This window comes from Momordica charantia (assembly GCF_013281855.1).
Source record: "Momordica charantia cultivar OHB3-1 chromosome 10 unlocalized genomic scaffold, Mcharantia_2.0 BLBB01000010.1, whole genome shotgun sequence".
Taxonomy (NCBI): Eukaryota; Viridiplantae; Streptophyta; class Magnoliopsida; order Cucurbitales; family Cucurbitaceae; genus Momordica; species Momordica charantia.
In genome coordinates this window covers 14868783-14885891 of record NW_028275158.1, presented here as the reverse complement: position 1 = coordinate 14885891, position 17109 = coordinate 14868783, and the positions used below count along the sequence as shown (strand labels likewise).

Genomic DNA, 17109 nt, shown 5'->3' with positions numbered 1-17109 from the left:
TGAGTCTTGGTAATTCAGTATGACCTGGAAAAGAACCTTGTGGTCTATTCTTCAATTCATTGGCGAGCTCTCCCAATTGGGTCTCGAAATTCCTCATTGATGCCGCTTGGGATTGTATCACTGCGTCGGTTCGGGCCATGTACTCCTTCATCATACTCTCAAGATTTGAGTTGTTATTTTGAACTGGTGGAGTCTGTGTTCTCTGATTGTACTGCTGTTGCGGCGGCGGGATGTATTGCTGTGTAGGTGGAACATAGGGCTGCTTGTTCTGCTGGTTCTGCCCTTGATTAAAACCGCTCGAACCTCATTGACCTCCCCATGAGAAATTAGGGTGGTGCCTCCAACCTGGGTTGTAGGTGTTCGAATATGGGTTAAAGTTCCTATTGTTCCCATGTCCTACATAAAAAACGGAAGCAGGGTTATGTGGACAATTATCATAAATATGGTTTTCACTGCAAAATGAACAAATGAGATCGTTGACTTGGCAAACAGGGGCAGGAGTGCAATAATTCGACTGCACAGGTTGTATCGGTGTGGCTAATGGATTTTTTATTCCCAATGCCATCTCTTTTAGCCTCTGGTTCATTGTAACCATCTCTTTTTGCATCAAGGTCGCAATGTCCAGAGCCAAAACTCCAGCTGGATCTTGCTTCTTTGGTGCTGCTCTAGATCTTTGCGAATACCATAGTTCGTTGTGTGAAGCTAAGTCATTTAGGATGTCAACTATCTCGTTGAATGTCTTCTTTGTAAAGGCTCCATTGGCAGCATTGTTTAGCATCATCTTAGTAGGATGATCTAAACCTCTAAAGAAATGTTCTATCTGGATGCATGCCGGCAAGCCATGGTTCGGACATTTCCTGATTAGTTCTTTAAATCTTTCCCACGCCTCGTGAACAGGTTCACGATCATACTGTCTAAAGGAGATGATCTCCTCTCTGATATCAGCGTGGCGAGTAGGTGGGAAGAATTTTGTTAAGAACTTCTCCACTAACGACCCCCATGTGGTGATGGATCCCGGTGGAAATGCATTGAGCCATGCTCTAGCTTGGTCCTTCAAAGAAAATGGAAAAAGTGTTAGTCTAAGAGCATCGTCTGTTATACCAGGTAATCGAAATGCATTTGCAATTTGAATGAATGATTTCAGATGATCATGTGGATCCTCATGTTCCTGCCCTCCAAAATGTCCAATTGTCTGCAACATTTGGAACATCATTGGTTTAAGCTCAAAGTTTGCGTGGGCTGGAATAGGGTTGACTATCCTTGAATCAAAGTTCTGAAAAGCCGTGGCGGCATATTCTCGCATTGCCACGTCTCTGTTGTCCGCCATCTGAATATGGTTGAATTCATCATTTCTCGCATGATCCCTCATATAACCGTTAACAGCAGGTGGATCAACCAGATCACGAGGTGGAATATCTGCCATTGATGTGCTCGTACTCTCTACCTCACTTTCAGGACTGATTTCACCTTCTCTCTCTTTTTGCTTTTCTAGTTGTTTTCGAAGTCTTTGCTCCTTTCGAGTTTTTCGAAGGGTCCGCTCAATCTCAGGGTCAAGGGGTAGAAGAAAAGATCTTGTGCTCATGCACTTTAACTTACCCTTGTGAGATAAACGACCAAAAAATATAGAACAAAAACGGTGGATGGAAATTACACCCAACAACAATTCACAAAAATAAAAACTAAAAGAATTTGAAAATAATTTTAAAATTAAAGTCCCCGGCAACGGCGCCAAAAACTTGACTGGCGTTTTGCTGAACGCACGCACTAAGCGTGGTAACAATTATATAGATGCAAGCGCACACCTGTCAGAGTAATATACAATGGATGGAGTATCCAAGTATCGATCCTCAAGGACTTCTAAATAATTTCCAAACTCTAAAGTTTTAAAGAATAGTGAATGTTGACATGAGTGATTCTTGTAAAATGGGAAGTGGTCACAAATAATGGTTTTGGATTTGGGATTTGGACTTATAATGATAAAACCTAGCCCAATTACTTCAAGTTAGCCAACAAAGAATCAAGGATATGCTAAGGACAATATGCATTTTACTTTAGAAACCAACGACTACGTTTCTCACTTGACTTATGTCTAAGCAAGTTCAAAGTCCTAAGACATTCCCTAATATGTCTATTATGAGAGATATCTTAGTTTTAGGATGGAAATAGTCGCAACCTCTGGTTAAGGTCTTATGTCTAGGCTACTTAAGCGGAACCCTTATGTCTAAGGCGCTCCTCTCCTCGGTTTAACCACTCAATAATGCAAATAAGCAACCTTTTCAGTATTGACTTGTTAAGACTTACAGTGGCCTTCTCTAAATCCTAACTTTTTGGGAAAACATGTTGAGCAATGAATGGAAAGCAAAAACACTACTTCTTAGCAACCCTTATTAGAAATAAAAGGCTAACTATCCATAACCGGACTAGAGACGGGAATTTAGAAAGACATATTGAAGAAAATACCGCAAGTAAAATGGTTGAATGTGGAATGCATGTGTGAAAAACAAAAGTTAACTAACAGAGAGTTTTTCTCGGGATTGAGAGCTTCGCCCTTCTCTTTCAAGCAAGGGGGAGTGTCACGTGCTCTTTCCTCCAAAAACACAACTCTCTTAAAAAAAATAAAGTAAAGGCAAAGGGAAGATAAGCAAAGTGCTGGATTTTTATATATTTGAATAAGTAGAAAATAACTAAGTACAAATGGAAACAAAACAAAGCTCAATAAAGGAATGTAAAGTGCTCGAGATTTAAAAACCAAAAGCAACTAATGAAAGAACTCAAATGTACTTAGAAAGCAACAAAGAAACACTAAAAATGATCAAGAGAAGGAAGCAAGGCTTGATGCATTTGGTGGAGAAGCTGCTGGAATTTATAGCTGTGCAGAATTGGTTAGGTAGGTCCTAAAACGATGGTGAATCACCCATTTCCAACTCTTTTGACTGACCAAATCGTGCTCAAACTGATAGTGGAACACTTCTTCTACACGTATGCATCGGTTGGAACCACCAAAACGCATTGGAAGACGCGTTTCATTAAGGGCAAAGTTGGAAGAAAAACTGTTTTTCTGTAGGCTTCCCAGGCACCTGGCGCCTCCTATGTAGGTATTTCCGACTTTTTGCTTCTTTTGATTAGTTTCCACTTCCAAATGGTCCTAAAATGTCATAAATACAATATAAGCCAACCACAAACCATCATATATGAATTTTGCATGAATTGGAACTCAAATGACCGAGAAAAGTCCGAAACAAAGCTAATATAGTAAAACAGCATCTAAAACCTTCTTTTTACGCATGTAAACAAGCGTAATCAGTCTTTCAGGACTAAGCAAAGGAACAAGCTCGAGCTCTTCAGTTGGCGCGGATAACTCCCTTTTACCTACTCTTGGTAGGTTGGCCTCGGACTTCAGTAACTCGTCCTCGTTGACTTGTTCTTCTAGGGTGCACACTGGTGACCCTTTAAGTGCGGAGGCATAGCACTCCCTTGAAACTTTCTGCTCTCCTCGGACCGTGCCCACTCCATTAGGGGTTGAGAACTTCAGAATTGATGAAGTGTTGAGGGAACGACCCGGAATGCATGGATGATGGGTCTCCTGAAGATGGCATTATAGACCAATCTGCCGTCAATAACCACGAACTCGGCCATCTGAGTTACCTGCGTACTGTCTTGCCCAAACGTGACCGGCAAGTCAATACACCTTTCTGGGGAGACCGATTCTCCAGAGAATCCAACTAGCGGTGTCGGGCTTTTCTTTAATTGCGTCCTGGTCCATCCCAAGTCAAGATATGTTGGAAGGGACAAGATGTTAGCGGATGCGCCTCCATCCACCAACACTCTTCTAACCACGACGTGATCAATTAGAGGAGCAATCACAAGTGCGTCATTATGGGGCAAGTGGACCCCCTCCAGGTCAGTATCGTCAAAGGTAATGGAGCAGGTCGGTCTCTGCTCCCTGATGATGCACACCTCGCGCTTGGCTGCGCGGGCTAGCTCTTTTCTTTTATTTCCGGATTGGCCTCCACTTGGTCCTCCGAAAATAGTGTTAATAACCGCAGGTCGGTCATTTCGACGAGGTGGCGTCCTTGAACGCTTCATCTCCTCTTTCTTCTCTACCGAGTTGGACCTCGGCTTCCCAACAAATTTTTTGAAGTAGCCATCTTGAATGAGGTCTTGAATCTGGCGCTTCAATTCCCGACAGTTTGACGTATTATGGCCGTGCTCACGATGGAAACGGCAATATTTGTCTTTATTGCGCCTCTCCGGGTTTCCTCTAAGCTTCTGGAAGGCGCGCGCTGTCGGTAAGCGCGATCTGAAAGGTGCGGCATTTGATTGCATCTGTTGCTGCTTGAAAGTCCATGAGGCCTTCGAAGACCTCGACATAGTACTTTGGGTCCTTAGACCCATCATAAGGTTTCACGGTGGGAGTTTTGAACTTCGGAGGAATTGGTGCCTCCAAAATGTCCGAGGTGAATGACGATTCTCCCAAGTCGCCATCATCGAATGGACTTTCTTTCTTCTCACACTTGGCCTTCAAGGCCTCAACCTGAGCATCAAACTTGCTCTTTAGCTGGTCGAACTCCTCCCTCGTGATCACTCCCTCAGGGGTTATCTGATTGTAGGAGGATTCTGCCTGCTGATTGGAATTCCTATGTGAGCAGGACGGAGATTGTCCCTTTTGAAGGGACGAGCTTCTCTTTCTGTTAAGATGCTCGCGGAGATCACCCCTCTGGTGAGTATACTCCTCTTCCTCGCCTCCTTCAGGGTGCTCTTCCTCAACTGGACCGAGGTGACGACCCCTCTGCTCACGTATGTCATCGCGTGCCACCCAGTTTTCAGACCGAGACCCTGCGCTCGCAGCTTGCACCATCTCGTTGTACATCTCTTCCATGGTGCGCATCTGAGTGCGCATTGCCTCCATTTCTTTCTGAAGTGCGTCAAAATTCTCCCTTGTTAGAGCTGGGGCTGGTCCTCGGGTGTTTCTCTTCGAAGCCCCACCTCGGCCACGATTGGCCTTGGATGGCTTTGGATGTGCTGGTGGCAGAACGGACGTGGTGATACGTGCCGACCTGCGGAGAGGTTCTGTCCCCAAGCCTTCATGAACCTGCCCCTCTACCACCTCTGCTCCAACCTCCCTCTGGTGGCCATCATTGGCCGCTAGAGCTCTTCGGTCGGCTGTATTGATTGAGTTTGCTGGTTGAACCATTTTTATCACGTTTTTTTTTAAATCGGGATGACTTAAATCGTCCCTCCCTACAGACGGCGCCAAATGTTTATGCAAAGATCTGCACAACAGTATTTTACGAACTTAGCTCGAACCCGGTCTCTGGTTCGACCTGAACACAAGAGTGGACCTGCACAAGAGAGTAAACACTCCGACTCTCAAGTCAGTATAGGTCGGATTCCCTATTTAGTTCGAGGTGAGATTCGATACCTGAGCGTGAAATGAAGCCCTCTATTTATAGGTGGTGGATCCGACAGTACACACGACCGACGGTTACTTGTCTTTTCTTACATCGGACTTGTCGGGTTTCACGGTAGGTCGGACCCTGAGCAGGTCGTACCTCGGCTTTTACACTTAACCTTTTCAATGGTTGTGACCGGTCTTCTCGACGGTTCGAGGTGGACCTGGTCCTCCAATTTTATTTTAAGCGCTAATGGCTGTCGTCCACGTGTCCAGGGTATTTTTACACCCAAACACGCTTTTCTCCTTATATGCCCTAGCCCTTATTTTTCATCAATTGAGTGAGTGGAGGCCTCAAATTGCGTCTATATGTGGTCTACCTAGCCACTTGAAAATTTTTCTTTCCCAAATCTCATTTGATGTAAGAGGAGAAATAATATTTTAACCTAATTATCCCTCAAATCTTCTTCCTCCCTTCAAACACTATTTCGAATGTGACTAAAGAACTTCTATTTTACACTTCATGACTACGCACAATTTCATTTTCATTGAGATTAATAGGGAAGCCGAAGGAAAATGTGTTTTTTTTCTTAAAAAAAACAATTTTAAAGATTAATGATTAAAATGAAATTAATTTTAAACGATAGGCCAATTATTATTTTTTTCTATTCATCATGTAACCTCTATTTTTTAACTCACCATGTTGTCTCTCCATCAATGACATTTTCAAAACAATTTTAAAGATTAGAGATATTTTCAAACTTTTAAAATGATGGGGATATAAGCTCCAAACTTTTAAGATATTTATTTTATAATTTAACCTTATAGTTATTTCGTTGAACATTAAATTTGAATAATTACTCCCTCAAATTTATCACTACAAGTACTCTATTAGTTGTAAAAAAATGTAACAAATCACACCATTAAACTACAAAAATCGTACAATTAAACTCAAAACTCTAAATAAGACCTGAATTACGAGAGTTTTCGTAATTATTTTTCCCTCGTAGTTGTGACATTGGTGCAATTAGACCCAACCACTAACATAACTATTACAACAATTTCATCACTTTAGGATAGCTTAGGTCCTTAGCTAACTTTTGTAACTTTTTTTTTTCTTTTTTTTCCCCTTCCCTATATAATAAATAATGATGGAGAAATTAAGGGAAGAGAAAAAAATGAAGAGAAATGGAAAAATAAGATCCAAAAATCTTCAATCCAAAAGAACCCAATAAAACTCAGCCAACTCAGCACCAAAAATCCTCGTTCCCCTCCATCTCATCCTCACAATCTATATATCTCTTACAGACCACCTCTGGTCCAACTATTCCCACAATTCTCCTCTGCAAAATCTCCCAGAAAGTAGCCATGGCCACCGCCGTCTCTTCCGCCGTGTTCGCCTCCCCAGCGCTCTCCGCGCGCGCCCCCTCCAACATGAAATCCTTCCAAGGCCTCCGCCCGCTCCCGGCTGTGAAATCGAGCGGCCGCCTCACAGCCGCCGTGAAGAGCCGGAGATCCACCGCGGTGAGGGCGGAGCTGAACCCGTCTCTGGTGATAAGCCTGAGCACAGGGATGTCCCTGTTTCTGGGGAGGTTCGTATTCTTCAACTTCCAGAGGGAGAACGTCAGCAAACAGGGACTGCCCGAGCAGAACGGGCAGTGCCATTTCGAGGCAGGGGATGTAAGGGCCAAGGAGTACGTCAGCCTCCTCAAATCTAACGACCCAGTTGGGTTCAATATCGTGGACGTTCTGGCCTGGGGATCCATTGGTCACATCGTGGCTTACTACATCTTGGCCACGTCAAGCAATGGCTACGATCCCAAGTTCTTCTAGTTTAGCAGTTTCATTTCTTATGTGTTTGTGCTCTGCTTGTTTGTTTGTATAGCTAAATCACTGCTTTCTGGTGGAGATTTGATTGGGAAAAGTAACATTATTATTATTGTTGTTAATTACATGCCTCTTTTAAATCTCAACTTCTATGCAATTTCGAGTATTCTCAATTAATTTGTAATTTTTCTCCAAGTAGATAGGCGTGTAACTGTTCAAGGGTTGGATTTGGGAGGGTTAGAGGAATTTTGGGGCCAATTAAAAATTCGGATTGACCAGCTCATGTACCCCCAATCGAATCAAAATTAGTGTCAAACCCAACTCAACCCAACACTATATTTTATGTGTTGGGTTGGTTCATAGAGTTGCCATTTTTTGTTCTCCCTTCACTGAGAACTAGGTTGGGCAGGGGAACGGACTGGTAGGGCGGCAGAGGACAGCAACTACCTGGCGGCTTACAGCAGTGAACGGTCATGAATAGCTATAAACAGTGACAAAAGGGTAGATAGTAAGAGGTCAAATTGTAGGAAAAGTGATAATTGTCGGATTGTGAGAGAGACGAGTTGAGACAGAGGGAGGAGGGAGTTGGTAGATGGAGGGTTAGGGGGGGGGGGAACCCTAACTTGTAATTATATATATATAATTTTTTTTTAATTTTAAGAATGATTGGGTTCGGGTTGAACTGACCACCTCGTTTAGCTCATATGAAACTCACATTACGGATATAGCATCTTGTTTGAATACTAGTTAATATCACGTGCAAATGCACGTGATTTTAAATATTTAAATATAATACTCCAACAATTTAACATATAAAATAACAATTCAACATAATTTTTAAATGTTATTAATATTTAAAAATCCTTAGAACAAGAAATTTAGCTACTTCATGTTCATCATAATGGAACGAAATCTAAATGACAAGTTCATAATCAAAATAGAACAAATAAGGGAAAGGAAAGAAACTAAATCCATCGTCTTGATTGATCGTCCCCGACTCAATCTCACGATCTCGAGCTTCTATAGTCTCCTCGCCCTCTAAGATAAAACTCTTGTCCTTAACGTTGCTCCAAATCTCTAAAACTCTAAAAAAGTAGTCAAAAAGTCCTCCTGGTGATGGGTAACTTGTGCATTTATACTATTGCGGCATTGTTGAGATGCTCCAGGTAGCATCGCAACGATGTATCCTAAATAAGCGAGGAATTTCAGTCGGAGTGTTGAGAGGATCCGAGTAGAGTTGAGCCACTTCGAATTTGATTGCGTGTAGAACCTCTGTGTACGGAGCGTTGAAACGCTCCAGGGAAGCATTGAAATGCTACCCTCTTGGATGTTGGCTTGATCTTGATGGCGTTGAGATGCTCGCTGTTCCCTCAGGTTCTTAGCTCCAAACTAGCACTTAAAATGTATTATTTTCTTCCCCGAGCTATGATTTTTCTCTTACTTTGATCCAATTGCATCCCGTTCTCTCTCAATTACTCATCCCTGCAAAGTATGACTTATGAAGGTAAATTTGTCATGAGCATATGAAAATTTACAATTAGTTCCAATAAAAACCATATGAAACGTGGCTGACATGGTGCAATATCAGAGGAATGGGTTCAACTCATTCAAGCATGCTTCAGAGTGTTAAATGTGTAACAACCGAAGAATAAAAGATTATATAAATATTTTTATTTGTTATTTTATTTTCTTAAAGATGAACCTTTTTGTTTTAAAAATTACTTTTATTTTAATAAAAATAGAAGATAAATTGTTAAAGTTAAATCTTTATCCTTATCTTTTTTGGTAATCTTATCACAAAAGATTTTAAGGGGTTTGCTTTAAAAACCCCTAAACCCATTTTATTAGACCGTTAGACCTAATTCTCCCTCAAGAGTAATAAGAGAAAAGAGAAAACAAGAAGGAAATTTTTTTATACTTTTCCTCTAAAAAACAGTAAGTTTTCTTTTTATTATTTTTATTTTCTTTTTCTTGATCTATAATTCTTCAATTAAGTTTTTGGGAAAAATTTTGAGATCTTTGTTTTGTTTTTGTTAGAAGAAAAGATTTTAAAGACTTTTTGCCTCAAAATTTTCCAGAATTTTTAGTTTGAATCTTTTTGTTTATGAAACTGTTTTTGGGCTATATTAAAAGACTCTTTTTGCATAAAAAATGTACCCATTTGTATTCTCTAAAGTATAGCTTATTGTTAAGATTTTTACATGAACAATTGAATGTTTTTACTAAGTTTTAAAGATACACTTTTCAGATATGATTTTTCCATAAAAATCAGTAAATTGTTAATTGTTTTGTGAAAAATTCTTGGAAGTTTTATTTTATAAAAACAGAAAATTTTCCAGATTTAAAATCCCCAAATTTTGAATGGTTTAGAAGATTTTTAAGCTTCTTTTGTTGAGAAACTTCTTGTAAATTTAGTCTGTATTGATTTATACCGATTCTTGTAATTTTAAAGTTTGTTATTTTTGAATTTTGAGGCTTTTTAACCAAATTTTCAGATATGGTTTTGTAGCCCTAAATCCATATTTTCCTAATTGTTTTACATGAAAAAGTGTTTTGAATGAAAAAATTGGGTAGATAAGTTTTGCTTAATAATTGGTTGAATTTTAAATCCTTACATAGATTTAAGGATAGATTTTGAATATTGGTTGTTCTAAACGTCTAAGAAATTTGACAACTATTACAAGAAGTTAGTTAAATTTGTAAGATCTCCAAGAGAGGTAAGTGATTTCCCTTCGAAGAGTGTTGTAAGTAATTTCTCATATCCTTCCAAAACTAAAAATTTATTTTGGGTTTGATATGAAATTTTGAAATTGATATCTTGATATGAAATTGAAGTTTTATTATGGATTTTAAAAATATTTGGGCAATTGATATTATGTTTATTTGCAAAATATTTGAAGTATTCTTATATGATTTGATAAAGTTTTGTTTAGATTTATTTAAAGGTTTGAAATTGATATTTTGTTTATTTGTGAAATATTTGAAATTATGTTTTGGATGATTGATAAAGTTTGTTTGAAATTAGTTAAATATTTTGAATTGATTTAATATTTAAAGTAAGTATTTGTTTTGCATTGTATTTGAAAGATATTTCGATTGATTTGATAGGGCTATCCGAATATGTTTTGTTTTGCGGAATGTTTTGCAGATTTGGGGTAGTAGCCTAATTTGAAATTGATGGATTTTGTTATGGCTTATTTGTAGGAAGATATTCTTTGGAATGAAAGATTCGTGTGTGTTATTCATTCACGTGACCTCACACTTAAGTAATAATTTTGACTGTTCTGGTCGATATTAATTCGACAATTCTGTTCTAGTCGATAATATTTCGACAACTCTGTTCTGGTCGATATTATTTCGAGAACTCTGATAGAAGCTTCTGATTGATTGATTAGTGTTACCGACGGGTAACCACATATGTTCCGTAGGCTACCCAAATAATGCATCTTTTCACCATGATATGAAAGTTTTGATTGAACGAAAGTTTGTTTTGAAGGATTTGAAGTTTGATCTAATGAAAGTTTGTTTTGAATGAATGAAAGATTGTCTTGAATAATTGAAATTTTGTTTTGAAGGAATGAAAATTTGTTTTGATTGACTGAAAATTTTGTCATATTTGAAGATTTTGTTTCCGTAAGACTAGTTTGTTTGAAAGCTTTGAAAGTTTTACTAAATAATTTATAAGGACTTTTATAAGTTTTGATCTTTTTGTATTTTTATTTACGTGTTTTGAAAGGAAAATGGATTTCAATATTTGATATGGAAATTGCTTGCTGAGTATTTTTGTACTCATTCTTTGTTTTCTAAATGTTTTCAGATGAAGGTTCGAGTGACTGCTCAGATAGTGATTGAGGAATAGCATTCTGGCATGAGGAGTTGGAATCTTTAAGTATTTTTCCATTTTTTTTAGATTACGAGAACTTAGTATGGTTTCTGTAGTTGTTCTTTGATTCGGTTTTAAGATAGGTTTTCGTTTTAAGTTTTGACTGGTCTTTATCTTTAATATTAGATTTGAAGTTTAATAAAGAAGTTTTTTCCTTTGTTACAGTATTTAATTATTTACACTCCCACATTATTGTTAGAATGGCCGTATTAGAAAGTACGGGTTGTTACAAAATGTCTACAAACAATAAGAAAAGTCAAATGTTTTATAACTTAAAGAGAAAGCAAAGAGGTTTAGAAAAATATTAGAAAAATCTTTTGTAAATCTATTTTGTACTTTTTCTCAAAGTAGATACCATTATCATTTTCGGCATGTAACTCACATTATATTGCCTTTGGTTGTTTACGTGTTGGATTGGGTCGAGTAAGAGGAGTTTTTAGGACCAACCTCAAAATTCGGGTTGACTAGTTCATGTACCTAATGAAGTTGATATTACTGACTAACCCAACCCAACCCAACCATATTTTTTTTTCTAGATTGGGTCAGGTCATCGGGTTGCCAATTCATTTTTTTTCTTCCTGAGAACTAGGTTGGACTAAGGAACGACTAACAGAGTGGAAGAACGATAGACGAGAGTAACTATTTGGCGGCAGACAGTAGTGAATGACACGAATTGCAATAAATAATGACGAAATGGTAGATAGTGAGAGGTCAAATGGCAGGAGAGGTAATAGTTGTGAGATTGTGAGAGAGACGAGTTCAAACTGACGGAGGAGGGAGATGAGAGACCGAGGGGTAGGTGAGAGAAGGGGAGAAGGAGAAGAAGTAGGGGAAAACCTAACATGTAATTATTATTTTTTTGGAAAGGTAAATGTAACTTTTATGACCTATTCTATTTAGAATCAATAAATGTTGAGCTGACATGTGTTATTTATTGTTATTGTATTTGTTGAATACGTAAATGACATGAGAGAGTTAGTTATTTTGGGAGTGGGGAATATTATTCTCAAGGAGAGCAAATTTGTTTAAACAAAAAGGGAGGCAAGAGAGAGAGTCGAGAAGCTTTTTTTTCTTCACTTTGAAAATCAGGCTCGAGAGATTGCTGGTGAGCATTCTATGAAGGATATCAATCTTCTCAGAATATTGCTTGTATTTTTTATTCTCATACTTGGTGAATGAAGTGATGATAGGTGCTGTTGTGAAGTAGATGTAGGTTACCACACTGGTATCTGAACCATTATAATTTATGGGTTTTCTCTTTTCCTTGTACTATATATTTCTTGTATTTAGCAGTGATATTATTGTTTGATGTTATTTACGTTTGTTTGATCAAGAATTTGACCAACTCTACTAACCTTGGCTCGGTCTAAGGATGACCCAATGGACGAGCTCGAGATGGGTTGAGTAGGGAACATGCAAAACAGAACACTCTCCGATGCTAAAGTTAGTAGTTGGCCGTACTAAACTCGAGAGAGAATTTCTTGATTGCGTACCTCAAACTGAAGCGAATGAGTTCTATTTATAGGCAATTTCCCCAACAAGGCCTCAATGGCTCTTTAAGGCAACCATGAATCGCAGCATGTTGTCGTGGAGTTTGTCGGAGACTGGGGCCGAGTGAAGTAAAGATAATCGGTTCAACCAACAAATGAGAACGAGATTTCAAGTAAGCTTGGTCGGCTTGGCCGCGTAATGGATCGACTTGGTCATAGGAGATGAGACCAAGGTAATAAAATTTGAAGCTTTATCGATTAAAGCCACGTGTGACTTCCATTATCCAATCAATATGTGCCACGTGTGAGTTGGAAATCCACCTCCAACATTGGCCCCCACTGTGCTGAGTTGCCATGGTCGGCTCAGCTTAGTGCTATGGATGAGTGGCATGCCGGTGGAGAAATCTAAACTAGATTTTGCGGAATTCGAATGATCGAGCTGACGTATGGTGACATCATGCTTAGCTTGTTTTTAAATTAATGGACGGATGAGATGAGCCCTTTGTTTTCTATAAATAGGAAGGCTCATTTTGCACTTTTCTCTTTACGTGAATTTCCAAACTCCCAAAAATTCTCTCGTTCTCAAGGTGTCCTCGGCTCAGACACAATTTAGGTCAGTTCTACTTTCTCGTTTGTTTTGCTCCATGAATGTGTCGTCTTCCAAGTCGAGGGGCGTGATCATTAGGGCTTGCACAGGTCGGGAGAACAATGCCTCAAACCTCTAGGATAGATATGACGAGTGATAGTGTAGAGCCACTCATGGGTGATGTGTCCACCTCGGGTCGAGACGAGCCTCGTTGCGAACCTTGACCCTTGATTTGTACTGATCCTAACTTATCCAAACTCCATGAAAACTATAGGATTCCATATAGGATCCTAATAAGGCTTCTACGGGTCGGCGAGAGTCTAAATAATCCTCCACCTGGATGGGTAGGCTTTTACCCTCAAATGTTTGAGCGAGGGGTTCGGTTACCTCTTCATCCTTTCATCAAGAGATTTTTGTTGGCCTTAAACCTAGCCCCAACACAACTAGCATCGAACGGGTGGGCCACATCATTCGGTCTGTAGTTCACCTGGTGGAGCTTTAGCTAGGGCGATGAGAGTCGGCTTCTAGATGTAGGTCAGTTCTTTGCCACCCACACATAAAGCTCTATAGGGAGCATTCGAGTCGGTACTATATATCGGCTCGGAATAAATTCTGTAAAATTGTCAACTCCCCCTCAGCCAATAAACACTGACGAGATCAATGATTCCTAGTTTCAGGTGAATGCCTCGCCACTAGGAAATGAGCCATATTGCCAAGTCCTGAGCGAGTTTGGGAACCAGGTAAGTTCGCCTCGGGTCAGGTCTCTACTCCCCTAAAGTTGGGGAGGAGTGAATTCCATCTTGTGAAGTTATGTTCCCAGCTCCCCACTCGGTCTCGTCCCCAAAATTGTAGGAATATTGAGTCAGCAACTCGGGCCACTCTCACCCATACAGATCAAAGGACGAGCCCTCACGGGCAGGAGTCCATAACTCACTCAGGATTGAGAATGAGTTGCCTGGTCATCCTAAGAAACAGCAATCTATTAATTAATGGTGTTACATCTAAAGATTGGCTATTTCGTGGTCCGATCTTATACAAACTCATTGTATAGGATATCCCCACTTGCATGTCTCCACACGAACGACCTGAATCGAGTCGTCTGTAACCTATACAGAGTGGGCCGTATCCATAGTGTTGCCAGGATAAGGTACCCAGCCTTATCCATATACTATAGACCCTTTAGGTTATTCACTGGACATTATCCACTTGTATATCAGGGTATATCAAATATATACCTCGTATATCATATATACCCAGTATATCAAATATATACCCAGTACATATACTGTCCCGGTTACACTAAAATAACATCGGATGTTTAGTTTATTGGATTTTGGACAATGCAATGCTATGAATTTCAACAACAAATTTATTGAATACAACTTTATTGAATATACATTTGTTTTTACATAAATATAAACTACGAGTTTAGGGCAACACACCTAACAAGCATGACACGAATGCTGAGAAGAGACGATAAATTTGTGCTGGAGAAGCCTAGAGACTATCTGCAGGCCCTCATCGACCAACTCGTCGAGCTCCACTTCACTGCTTGCCACGCTAGGGCACTGCTAGGAAGGTCAGCTTCTCGCGAGAGCGTAAGGCCACCAGGACCATCAAAGACCTTACTGCTGAGCTGGCGAAGGTGAAGATTAAACTTTCAAATTTAGAGAAATATAACTCTTCTCTAAAGAATCACCTCATCCAAGCTAGATTAGACGTCCAAAATGCTGAGACCGGGCGAAGGAAGCCGAGAAGTGCGCCAACAAGGCTGAGGACATGCTGGAGTCTAAACATGTGGCTCAGGTGAAGAGGTGGTTGTCCTTCGACGAGCTGGAGAAGGCGATGAGGGTCCTACAAGAGTTTAGTGATATGGTTAGGAACATCGCAACCGAGGCTTCGACTTTGCCACTGATGGGGTCAGGAAGCTTGCACTCGAGCATGACCTATCTGTTGGGTGTGTTGTCATAAACTCGTAGTTTGCAATTATGTAAAAACAAGTTTATATTCAATAAAGTTATAATCAATTTGTTGTTGAATTCATAGTATTGCATTGTCCAAATCCAACAAATTAAACATTCAAAGTTATTATCATGTAACCGAGACAGTATATATACTGGGTATAAATTTGATATACCCTCGATATACAAGTGGATAATCTCACGGGAATAACCTAAAAGGTCTATAATGAATGGATAAGGCTAGGTACCTTATCCTGGCAACACCATGGCGCTTTGTAAATGTTACAAAAGACCCGATCCAAGTCGTTCGTGTAAAGACATATGAGTGGGGGTATCCTATAAAATGAGTTTGTATAAGACCGAATCGTGAAATAGTCAATCTTTAGATGTAATGTCGTTGACTAACAGATTGCTATTTCATAGGATGACCATACAACTCATTCTCAATCCTGAGTGAATTATGGACTCTTGCCCGATGGCTCGTCCTTTGATCTGTGTGGGTGATAGTGGCCCGAGTCACCGACTCAACATTCTTACCATTTTTGGGACGAGACTGCGTGGGGAGCTGGGAATATAACTTCACAAGATGTAATTCACTTCTCTCCGACTTTAGGGGAGTAGATGAGTGTTCTCTTAAATGTTGACTCCGAGACTTGAACAAGGGGGCTCCACTCTCTCACTAGCACGAGAGGGACTTTCAGTTATTGGTCAGATCATAACCGGGTTGTTCATTAAAGGAGCAGTCGTATTTAAGGAGTAAGATGTAACTCAAGGTTCAGTTATGAGCACTCGTGAAGGATTGACTTGCCAGTAATGGTCATATATCCGTGGACACGAAAATATACTGTAGTGAGAAGAGTGCAGCTGCAAGTCTTTAGTGGAGTGACCCACAATTATTGAATGTTGATTAACTCGATTAATGGGTTTGACCGATTAATGTCGTATCGTTGAAACTTCTTAACTGTAGGTCAATTAGGTCCTCTTGCTAGCTCACAACGGGTAAAATAAGGATCGAGTTTCTTGGAAGAATTTGAGATGTTCAAAATGCTCAAGGGATAATATATATATTTATACATTATAATATATGGTTAATTCTAAATTGAAACTATATATTATGAGACAAATTATTTGAATGAGATTCAAATAAAATTCAATATGAAGAGGATTAATAATAAAACTATAAGTTAAAAATAATGTGCTTAAGATATACATTACAACAATAGATTATATGAGAGAATTGCTTTAGAACGTGATTATATTTTGGGAATAAATAATTAAGTGTTAATTAATTAATTATTTAATATATATATATATATAATTAATTGTTAATTAGATTAATAATTAATTAATAAGATTAATTAATTATATATATATTAATTATTAATTATTAATTATTAATATTAACTAATATTAATATTAAACACTCCCTGCTTAATTGCAGGGGAGTGAGAGGTTTGTTATGACGTGGGGTAACTCTACATGTCATCTTTGTTTTTGCAGAATGGTTCGGCATAAAACAGAACAGAAGAAGAAAAAGCCTCCCCTGAATTTTTCCTACTCAAGATTTCTCTCTAACCCAATTTCCAAGTTCGTTGCTGTAATGCCCCACGTTACTCAGGTTGGATTTAATCTCGACTCTTGAGATTTTAACTCAAATTTATTTAAATTCTTACTAAAGTAGTTTACCTTGCTTTACTTATTTATTTAATTATATAATTATGAAGTCACATGATTTTGTTTAACTCAAATAGTTGTGGTGTGCTCAGTTGGGCTCACTTTTTGTTAAGCATCGAGTTAGGGAACTTAGGAAATTGTTTACTCCAACCCATGGGTTTATCCTAGGGTATTTATTGGGCTTTTAAGATTGGGACACATTGGAGGAAAATCAAGTGAATTAAAAAAATAAAGGAAAAAGAAACCTAGCTCATCTCTCCCCACCTTCACGTGTTGTCCCCTAAGAAAAGAAAAAA

The 17109-nt window shown here is 39.0% G+C and overlaps 1 protein-coding gene and 1 non-coding gene across 2 annotated transcripts; both read left to right on the top strand.

The window, feature by feature from the left end:
* The first annotated feature begins 836 nt into the window (after positions 1-836).
* Positions 837-943, top strand: LOC148208639 (small nucleolar RNA R71). Its single transcript, XR_015788580.1, has one exon. It is a non-coding gene; the product is annotated as a small nucleolar RNA R71 (small nucleolar RNA).
* A 5763-nt stretch (positions 944-6706) lies between these two features.
* Positions 6707-7365, top strand: PSAG (photosystem I subunit G). The gene has a single exon (XM_022303173.2). It carries the CDS (start codon positions 6761-6763, stop codon positions 7223-7225), a length of 465 nt encoding a protein of 154 aa, XP_022158865.1. The 5' UTR covers positions 6707-6760; the 3' UTR covers positions 7226-7365.
* The last annotated feature ends 9744 nt before the right edge of the window (positions 7366-17109 follow it).